This window comes from Porites lutea, chromosome 5, assembly GCF_958299795.1.
Source record: "Porites lutea chromosome 5, jaPorLute2.1, whole genome shotgun sequence".
Taxonomy (NCBI): Eukaryota; Metazoa; Cnidaria; class Anthozoa; order Scleractinia; family Poritidae; genus Porites; species Porites lutea.
The window spans coordinates 17515438-17526380 of NC_133205.1; the positions used below are offsets into that span (position 1 = coordinate 17515438).

Consider the following 10943-nt stretch of genomic DNA (forward strand, 5'->3'; position numbering starts at 1 on the left):
TCACATCCTTGTTTCAACTTCTCTCCTTTTGTACAGCTTTGACTGGCTTGAAATGGAGCATTGATGGAAGAAAATGAGCGTACCGTCGACCTCAAGTCTATCAGTTATTACTGTTACGAGTTATAGACGAGTTATGGTTTTTATTTTCGTTAGAAACCTAAAATCACCTTGGCCTGTTTGCGTAACTGTTTAGTTGGCAATTAACATAAACACACACACTAAGAGGGAAAACGGATGAAAAAAATATATTAAAGTTATGACCATGGGCAGATTGTGTCGTCTAATTATGTCATTTTTGTCATTTACACGAAAACAGAAGCGAAAGAAAGTATAACTACGTGTAGATGCAATTCATTTAAATATTTAATAAGAAAGCCCTAAGAGTATAAAAAGGCAAACGTTTTTGTCGATAGCAAAAAACTAAACCCAAAGAGAGAGGCACCGAACAGATCGGATTAAGATGAAGTCGAATCTTGGCACCTTGTCATTCTTACTGTGCTTTGTCTTAACGGTAACTAACTTCAGGAAAACAGAGTGTTTTTCCGGCCCACTACCACCAAGCAAAAAAAACACGGTAAATTTTCACGATCAAAAACATACGAATATAGCTTTTAACTTGAAGTATAATAATTTGTGATTTTATCATTCTGAGGTAACGCGCCACTGTTGCTTGTAAAGTTGTTTTTGCTTACCTTGTGAAGTTGCCCTTTGGCTAAGAAATCTTTGCCTATGAAAAGTTCAAGTAATAATTTAATAATAATAATAATAATAATAATAATAATAAAATAAATATTAATAAAAGTAAATAAATAAATAAATACATACATAAGTAATAATTATAACAATAATAATTAAACCTATCAATAGACTACCTCCCACAGGTATTAAACACATCTTTTCCTTATAGGATATGGCGCCAATGTACCGAAGAAGTGTTTGTGCAGCTGCCCGTAAACTAGATTGTGACCTGGTATTAGAAGACAAAGCTAGACCACAACATCGTTGGAAAGAGTAGCCGGGGAAAGCAGGAAGAAATGAAACATTCGATTGTATCAGACCTTGTCATGTTAATAGTTTAAAGGCGTAAGAAATAAAATACTATGAAACTTGGGCTGTGTTAAAGCGTATTTTTTTTGGCGTATGTGTAGGCTTGAGAGGGAATAGAAATAAAGGTTGGAACAGAAAATGCGGCCCGGGTTGATATCTCGGAAGCGACACCATACATGCATGGATTGAGTTAATTTGTTGTTTGTTCTCTCCCTTGCTACAAAAGGTTTTTCTCCGTGTATTATCAATGACTAAGGACTTGTCCACATTACGTGTATATCGCTTAAAAACAATAGTAACGGCTGTCTCCACTGACGAGAGCGATTGCTATCCATTCTCAAACTTATTCACTCTGAGGATCTTTAGGACTTCCGTTCTCGTGTGAAAGGGAAAACCGATAGCAACGAACAGACAGAGAAAGACTCGTTCTTTATTTCTTTACGTTTACTCATGCATGAATTAAACAGCTAGGCTGCCGCACCGCTGCGTGGAAACAAAGGACAAATTGGACTATTACATTTGGGATGTCTTATATGACGTTGATAAGAAATTAATTTATCCCGCAGATGACAACACAAAAGAATATAGATTTTTAATTTATACTTCAATTTGTTAATAGATAATCACGATTGTTGAACAGAAACTTTCAGCTTGAATTTTAGGATCAAAGACTGTTTCTTACATATCCGCTAATGAAAAGTGATGAGAAGCAGTAAAACAGAAAAAGGAATTTCGTCATGGATTTGATAACATCTTCAATTACTCAGTAGAATCTTTATCGTCTATATTGATTTGACGTTATAATATACCAGTCTTAATCATGTGAGAACCAGGGCCCAGCTCTCAGAAGTCCCTCTTTTAAGTTCATATCAAGCTTTTGAAAGGCATAATCCTCTCTAAAATGCTACAACACATTACTTAGGTTTATCTAAAACATATTAATACTTTTACCTTTGTAACCTCGGGTGAGCAATAACAATGAAAAAACAAAACAAAACAAAAAAAGTAAAACAAAAAAGGGAAATACCAAACAAACAAAAAACCAAATATACCTTTACGCCAGTAAAACGTTAAATATTTATATTTAATATATTTTTAACCTCCCGTGAGCAATGAATATCTCATTTTAATTAATAATAACATAAAACCCAGGCTCAAAATCTATACTTTATTTTTTAACCACTGGCAAATGCTTAATTGTGTCGCCTCACATTAAAAGCAAGGTGGCACAGTTGTTTGGCCTTCGGTGCGCGTAGTCCAGAGTTTGATTCCCGGTGACATCACATTCTTCTTTCAACTTCTCTCCTTTCTGTATAGCTTTGTCAGTAGCTTTTTAAAAATACCCATAAAACGTCCGAGCATTGACGGACAAAGTCGGTTGGGGAGAGTAAAATGAGCGTACCGTCGACCTCACGTTTATCAGTTATACTCAGTTACGAGTTACAGACGAGTTATGGTTTTTATTTTCGTTAGAAACCTCAAATAACCTTTTGGCTTTTTTCGTTGTTTAAGTAATATTTTTCTTTCTTAAGTAATAGCGTAGCTGTTAAGTTGGTAAATAACATAAAAACACACACTAAGAGGGAAAACGAATGAAAAAATAATTGAAAATACTTGATAATATCAGGCGGATCTTTTAAGCAGCGATACGGTTAACTGTTCGAGAAACGATAATAATTGGGAAAAAAATATATTAAACGTTATGACCAGGGGCAGATTGTCTCGTCTAATTATGTCATCCTTGTCATTTACACGAAAACAGAAGAGTAAGAAAGTATAACTACACGTAGATGCAGTTCATTTAAATATTGTAATAAGAAAGCCCTAGAAGTATAAAAAAGCAAACGTTTTTGTCGATAGCAAAAAATTATTCCCAAAGAAAAGGCACCGAACAGATCGGATTACTGAGATGAAGTCGAATCTTGGCACCTTGTCACTCTTATTGTGCGTTGTTTTAACGATAACTAACTTCAGGGAAACAGAGTTTATTACCGGCCAACTACCATCAGGCAAAAGAAACACGGTAACTTTTCACGACCGAATTTTATAATTTTTTTTTTACAGGTTTTAACTTGAAGTATAATAATTTGTAATTTTATCATACTAAGGTAACGCGCCACTGTGGCTTGTAAAGTTCTTTTTGCTTAGCTTGTGAAGTTGCCCTAAGAATTCTTTGCCTATAAAAGTTCAAGTAATAATAATAACAAAAAGAACACCAGCAAAGACTGTGATAATAATAATAATAATAATAATAATAATAATAATAATAATAATAATAAATACTAATTATAACAATAATAATAAAACCTAACTATATACTACTTCCCACAAGTATTTAATACATCTTTTCCTTATAGGGTATGGCGCTAATGTACCGAAGACGTGTTTGTGCAGCTGCCCGTAAACTACATTGTACATGACCTGGTATTAGAAGACAAAGCTAGACCACAACATTGTTGAGAGAGTAGCCGGGGGAAAGCAGGAAAAAAATGAAATATTTAATTGTATCAGACCTTGTCATGTTAATAGTTAAAAGGCGTAAGAAATAAAATACTATGAAACTTGGGTTGTGTTAAAGTGTGTTTTTTTGTTGCGTATATGTAGACTTGAGGGGGAATAGGAAGTAAGGTTGGCACAGAAAATGCGGCCCGGGTTGATATCTAGGAAGCGACGCCATACATGCATGGGTTGAGTTAATTTGTTGTTTGTTCTCTCCCTTGCTACAAAAGGTTTTCCTCCGTGTATCATCAATGACTAAGGATTTGTCCACATTACGTGTATATCGCTTAAAAACAATAGTAACGGCTGTCTCCACTGACGAGAGGGATTGCTATCCATTCACAAACTTATTCACTCTGAGGATTGTTAGGACTTCCGTCCTCGTGTAAAAGGGAAAACCGATAGCAACGAACAGACAGAGAAAGACTCGTTCTTTATTTCTTTACGTTTACTCATGTATAAATTAAACAGCTAGGCTGCCGCACCGCTGCGTGGAAACAAAGGACAAATTAGACTATTACATTTGGGATGTCTTATATGACATTGAATAGAGATTAATTTATCCCGCAGATGAACACATAAAAGAATTTAGATTTTTAATTTATACTTTAGTTTAATAGATTGTTGAAGAGACAATTTCAGCTTGAATTTTAGGATCACGGATCGTTTCTTACATATCAGCTACTGAAGAGTGATGAGAAGCAGTAAAACAGAAAAAGGAATTTCGTCTTGGATTACTCAGTAGAATTTTTATCGTCTATAATGATTTGACGTTGTAATATACCAGTCTTAATCATGTGAGAACCAAGGCCCGGCTCTCAGAAGTCCCTACTGTTATCTATCTAAATGTTTATCGCCCTTCTGCTAGTGTCCCTCGGGCTCGATGAATCTACTGTTTCGACGCACCAGGCTGGTAATATCGAGTAGTCAACGGCAAAAAAAGCGAGCTAAACAACAATAGGTAAAAAGCGAAGTATTCTTTAAAAATATTTTGGTACCCTTATGACCGTACATCTAAGGTGCTGTATCACGATATAATGACAAAATTCTAATGTTTTGTTGTAACCATGCCCTTATTTACCTTCTTTTTTGGTAGAGAAAAGTGATCAGCTATCGACGAAGTTTGTGCAAAGCTGCACGGAAATTGGTCTGTTACCGGGAGATGGAGCTGAAAGACTATTGAGAGCCAACAGAAAACAAACGCGAGAGTTCAAAGTATTATAATCCTCGCTCTATATAGGGAACAGCGTTTACTTCAACGATGAGCCATTTTAGATGTAACTTAAAGTTACACTGTGTAAATGTTTGAGATGAAAGCGAACTGAATAAAACGAATTGCTATTTGACACTTGCAGAAAATGTAAATTATATACTGTGGTGGCAATTGCCACAAGAAAAATATTAACACTGTAATCCGAGGGTGACAATTTTCCACGGGCGTAGAGGGGGGGGGGGAGTTTTCGTTACTCAATTAACTAGTCAGCGGTGTCCTTCAACGCTGTGGTAGGTACTTGATGTATGGGAATATATATTGTATTGATTCCAAGTGACGGGGATGATTAAATGGGGCCGGAATTCAAAACCAAAAAAAAAAAAAATGCTTCGATTATGGGGAATATTTTGCCTCCCAATAACAGTGTTGTCCACAAGTCACAAGTACAGTAGTTGGATGTAACTAATTTTATTCACGATTCACTCTCACTTAGTTTCACCGCAATCGCGATGTCTCTAAAAACTAAAAAGCATTTTTCTTTGTTCTATTTTAACGCAACCGCGAATTCCGAATCGCGAATCTATGCTATAACCCGGTATTTGCCGAAAAGAAATAACAGTAATAACAGTGGTTTGTGGATTCTATTTTGATATTGAAGATATTAGGATCATTGTATTTGTCACGCATTCTTGTAATAAAAAATATCCGATACGACAAAGCATCATTTTTTTTAGACCCACCCCTCGAGTCCTGCGATTGAAGCATAGTACAAACCAGGTCAACCAATCGGCGCTTTAGTTTCGAGATTGTCGAATCAGGGAGAAGGGAGGCGGGGCTAATTCGAAATTAAGAGCACTTTTAAATGTTTTAGTTCTTGGAAGGGCTTGCTTCTGCTAGAGAGTGCTTGCAATAAGAAATCACATCAAAAAACATCAAAGACGAAATCCTATCAGTGTTTTAGTCTTGGCTGATGTCGAAATGTTGTTAGTTTTGTTGTTGTGCTTTGATGAGACCGTGGGGAAATAAGGCAAATTTTGGAGCACGACATATTAATTGGTGTGATGTCTTAGCGATTTTTACGGATAATATAGGTAGAAGTAGATGTAGATGATGTAGATAATAATTTGAATCGATGGAAAATCATGTCTGTTTTACCTTAGGTTTCTACTTTAAAATCAGTAACAATCAATTCAACAAATTGCTAAACAAAACACCACAAACTTTGTTTTTCCAACACCCCCGGCCACTCTAAAGATCCGGACACTTTCATGTTTAACTGTCAATCATGAGCAATACGAGCGAACTTAACTTTCTGTGCGATTTTACGCTCTTCACTTAGGGGCCGACCATTTAACTCTTGAGGGGGAGGGGTGGGCCGGTGATTTCTGGTCATCAAGAATATTTTTTTTCTAGTAATCTGGTGGGCAGGATATTTTTCCCCTTTTTTCCCATAAGCTTTCTATTACATTTGTGCTGCATGCATTTTTTTTCTTCTGACAAGCGCTTGCAGGAAATTTTTTTTCAAAATCACCCACCCGCCCCACCTCAAGAGTTAAAATGGTCGGCCCCTTACATAAAAATGAGAAAAAATAAATAATCTTGACCAACTTCCAAAAATGCTGATAAACAAAATATAATAGAAACTCACAGGTTTAATTTACTATTACCTTCAACGATCCATGAACGGAATGTCTGGATTCAGAGCTTTCTACTGTAAAGGGGACTCCAAAGAAAGTAATGGGAATATTTCCTCTGTTGTGTTCAAAAATGGGCTGAGATGTATGTGCAAATTAAGTGACAATCAAGGAGCCACTTCAATCAAATAACCACAATAATTTGGTGTGGAGACAGTTTACGAAGGATATGAAAACATGAAGATAATTATCTTTACGTCGAATTCAAAGAAAGATATCTGTCGATCAAATCAGTTAGACTTTCTGCGTCTACTATGGACTGCAAAACAGTAATTCTCCGAAAAGAGAACATTGTCAAAATTTCCTTGTAGAAATGCAATCCCTTTTTCCCTTACTTCGTCCACGGAAGACTTCATAATTGTCGCTTGAAACCTTGATCTCGCGATCGCCCGTCTGGTTTTCCGCCTGATTGCGAAAAAGGGCCATAAATAAGGTCAAAAAGTCGACCGGAAGCGTCTCGAGAGGAAGCTTGATCATTTAACCGGAAGTCCCTCTTCATTTTGCAAAACTACCGCTGACTAATTAATTGAGTAACGAAAACTCACCCTCCCTCTACGCCCGTGGAAAATTGTCACCCGTAATCCAATAGCAAAGGGCGGAGGATGAGGTAGGGAGAATAAGCTAGTTGGTGACAGGGACAAAAGGTCTACTACATCCGGGATAGTGTCGCCCTGAAACAGTTAGGCATTATAATTTCGCACATTCAATGAACAATATGCCAACTTACAATTATGAACACTATCTAGCATAGCCTAATCGGCACATTTAACAATTAAGAAATGACACTGCATCTCGTTTTAGTCAGAAATTCGGTTGTTTTTTGTTTTAACTCGTTATTTATTTCTTTGTGTTTACTCATCGGAGCCACTGCCTGGAAATTGGACTAATACAATTGGGACGTCCTATATGACGTTGATAACAGAAGTAATATTATTTCAGTATCCCGCAGAGTAACACAAAAGAATATAAAGGATTTAATTTATACTTCAATTTGTTAATAGAAAATTGCAATTACTGAACAGCTAATTGCTGCTTGAATAATGATCAGAGACTTATTCTTACTTAAAAAATCATCCGCTATTGGAGAGAGATGAGAAGCAGAAAAACCGAAAATGAATTTCGTTTAGGATTTGATCACATCTACAATTAGTTAGAATCTTTACCGTCTACAATGATTCGACGTTGTATCTACCAGTCTCAATCATATGACATACATAACGCCCAGCTCTCAGACTGAGTTTCCGTTGTAAGTTCATATTAATCTTTTCAGAAGGCATAATCCTCTTAAAAAATGATACAAGACTTTACCTTTTAGGATTTCGACAAGCAAGTGTTATCAATATGCAATATATATTTCGGTTTTAGCTTGGCGCGCGTTTGCTTAGCAGGCGTCTTTCAATTATTCCCTTTTGATGTTTTGGATAACAAAACAACAACTTCATTGGAATAAAAACAAAAGTAATTATCACACGAAGAGCCTATAGGGTTATATATAAACCAAAAAGAGAGCATATCTTTGATGATCGTCCTCGTATCATCTCAGCCTCGCTATATTTACATTGGTAAATTTTCATGTTTGAGATAATGGAATCAAGAGTTCTCGCGATTCTACTGAGCACTTTTCTGGTAGTGGTTTTTATAACTGACAAAGCTGCCGGTATCACAGCACTACGATGTCGTCGGCCTCGCTGGTGTAAAAAGAACAAGGAAAGTCATAGAGAGGTAAATTTATTGTGGCCATAGCTAGTATTGTCTTAACGTTCTTTCGAACTGAGGAGGTATCACAGAAAATCTGAGACCTACCCTTTGGTAACAAAGAAAAAACAAACAAACAAAGAAAAACAAAAAAAGAACAGAAAGCAAAAACAAATTACACATCGACAAAATACCATTTGATCTGAGTTTACTTTGCTTGATTTGATTAATTTACTCTTTGGAAGTTCTTGGCTACCTTTAAGCATACGCTCCATAATTGAGAATTTCAATTAAGAACTGCTTGTATTTTTTTTTTCTTTAAGGTAGCAACGCTGACGTACAAACGGAGTTTGTGCCAGGCTGCACGGAAACTGGCTTGCAAAAGGGAACAACAAGATGTACCCGCTTAAATAATGAATGAATAAAAGATGCGATAACGCTCTTGCCTTTCAATGTAACATGGAATCTAACTACACGGTCTTAATGAAGCCCAACTTTGAGTGTGATTTTAAAAAGGGCAAGTAAAATAAAAAATGTCTTTGATACGGATCGGTAACGCGATGCTTCTCATTATTTTTGTCATTTTCATATTTTCACTCAGTTATGTTATTGATATTTAATTTTTTAAGGGTTGGTAAGCTCAACAGACACTTGGAGACAAGTAGAACTACTTTCGAACGATATGGCGGTGGTTAATAACAAACAAACAGACAACAACAGCAAAAAAGCAAACAAAAGGAAAAAAATAAGAAAAGAAAGAAAAAGCATGGTGTTTTGAATGAACAATAAATAGCCAAAATTTCTACGCCGGTAAAGAAATAAGGGCCGTGTTTTTACAGGGAGGTGGGGAACCCCAGGTAGATGAGGTAACCGGCGCTTACGTGGGGAAACCAGCCTGTCCATATAATCTCTCATTGGTGGGGTGACCCGCCGCAGCTTACCTCGCCTACTTGAAGTCCATGTAAACAGGCCCTAAATTATGTCCTAGATATTTTGAAAATAGCTTGATGTAATGAAGTTGCTAGTAGGCTTAATTCGGATCTCGCTGTATTTAAAGCCAAACGAAACTTTGCATTGCATGTCATGAATGAGTCTAGACGGGCCTATTATAAACAATATATTGATGAGTACTGTTCTGACCAGGGAAGGCTTTTTCGGGCCAGTAAACGCCTTTTGAATTTTCATGTAGATAGGGCTCTGCCACCTCATTCGGATGCTCGTATGCTAGCAAATGAGATGGGGGAGTATTTTGTTCACAAAATCACGGCTATTCGGTCTGCGCTGGATGCAGATGCCAGTGGCGCAACTTCGCTTGCCACATCAGCCTCAACGTGTAGTGAGCTTTCTGAATTTTCTCCACTGTCTGAGAAGAGTGTACGGAGAATTGCTGCCTAATGTGCAAAGTCGTGCGCCTTTGATCCCCTACCATCGTCTATTCTGTCCTTCTGTTTGGATGAACTGCTCCCTGTTATTAGGAAAATTGTCAACTTTTCTCTTGACTCTGGCGTCTTTGCAGAGGACTGGAAGAATGCTTTAGTTCACCCCTTGCTTCAGAAAGCAGGTCTCAAACCTATTAACAAAAATTTTAGACCGGTGAGCAACTTGCAGGTTACATCAAAGATTACGGAAAAGTCCCTGGCTATCCAGTTACAAGATCATGTGACAGCCAACAACTTATTTCCTGTCCTCCAAAGCGCATATCGGCAGAATCACAGCACTGAGACGGCGTTATTAAAAGTTAAAAACGATCTTCTGCTAAATATGGACAAAGGTCATGTCACATTTGCTTGTTATGTTAGATCTCAGCGCTGCGTTTGATACCGTAGATCACGGTATTCTGCTGCACAGGCCGCAGTCCAAGCTTGGCCTTCGGGATAAGGCTTTATTATGGTTTAAATCTCATTTGGCGGGAAGAACGCAGCAGGTCTCAGTTAACGGATCGCTCTCTGATAAATTTAATCTGACTTGCGGGGTCCCACAAGGTTCTTGTTTGGGCCCCCTCTTATTTACCATCTACGCGAGTTCGCTGTTTGACATCTTGAAATCTCATCTGCCATCCGTTCACACCTATGCGGACGATACGCAGCTATATATATCGTTTAATCCCGTTGATAAGACCAGCCAGGCGTGATGCTGTGATTGCGCTTGAGAACTGTATTCGTGACGTTCGCGCATGGATGAGAGATGATAAGTTAATGTTAAATGACGATAAAACTGAGTTCTTGATCATTGGCGCGGAACGACAGTTATCAAAGGTGTCCGTTGACAAGATCAAGATCGGCCAAGCTGAGGTATCGCCTGCCTCTTCAGTGCGCAATTTGGGCACCTGGTTCGATTCTCATCTGGACATGTCGACTCATGTGTCTAAGACTTGTGCTAGCGCGTTTTATTATTTGTACAACATCCGGCTCATTAGGAAGTATTTGTCTCGCGAGTCCACCGAGAGGCTTGTTCACGCGTTCATCACAAGCAGGCTTGACTACTGTAATGGTTTATTGTTCGGTGCTCCTGAGTATCAAATTAAGAAACTTCAAAGAGTCATAAATGCCAGTGCTTGATTGGTTTACTGCGCACCTAAGTATTAGTCATTTACATGAAAACAGAAGCATAAGAAAACACAACTGCATTTAGATGCAATTCATTTAAATACTCAAATAAGAAATTCCTAAGAGTATAAAAATGCAATTTTTTTGTGGATAGCAAAAAATCATTTCCAAAGAAAAGGCACCGAACAGATCGGAATAAGATAAAGTCGAATCTTGGCACCTTGTCATTCTTATTGTGCGTTGAATTGT

The 10943-nt window shown here is 37.4% G+C and overlaps 1 protein-coding gene and 1 long non-coding RNA gene across 2 annotated transcripts; both read left to right on the forward strand.

Moving 5' to 3' along the window:
• The first annotated feature begins 399 nt into the window (after nt 1–399).
• Nucleotides 400–1122, forward strand: LOC140939052 (uncharacterized). Its single transcript, XR_012165601.1, has 2 exons — nt 400–574; nt 908–1122. It is a non-coding gene; the product is annotated as an uncharacterized lncRNA (long non-coding RNA).
• A 9095-nt stretch (nt 1123–10217) lies between these two features.
• Nucleotides 10218–10706, forward strand: LOC140938001 (uncharacterized). The gene has a single exon (XM_073387552.1). The coding sequence runs from the start codon at nt 10218–10220 to the stop codon at nt 10704–10706; it is 489 nt and encodes a 162-aa protein (XP_073243653.1).
• Nucleotides 10707–10943: the final 237 nt, after the last annotated feature.

What these genes read in the sequence shown, in the direction of transcription:
- LOC140938001 (XM_073387552.1), top strand. Translation starts at nt 10,218, where the DNA reads ATGCGGACGATACGCAGCTATATATATCGTTTAATCCCGTTGATAAGA.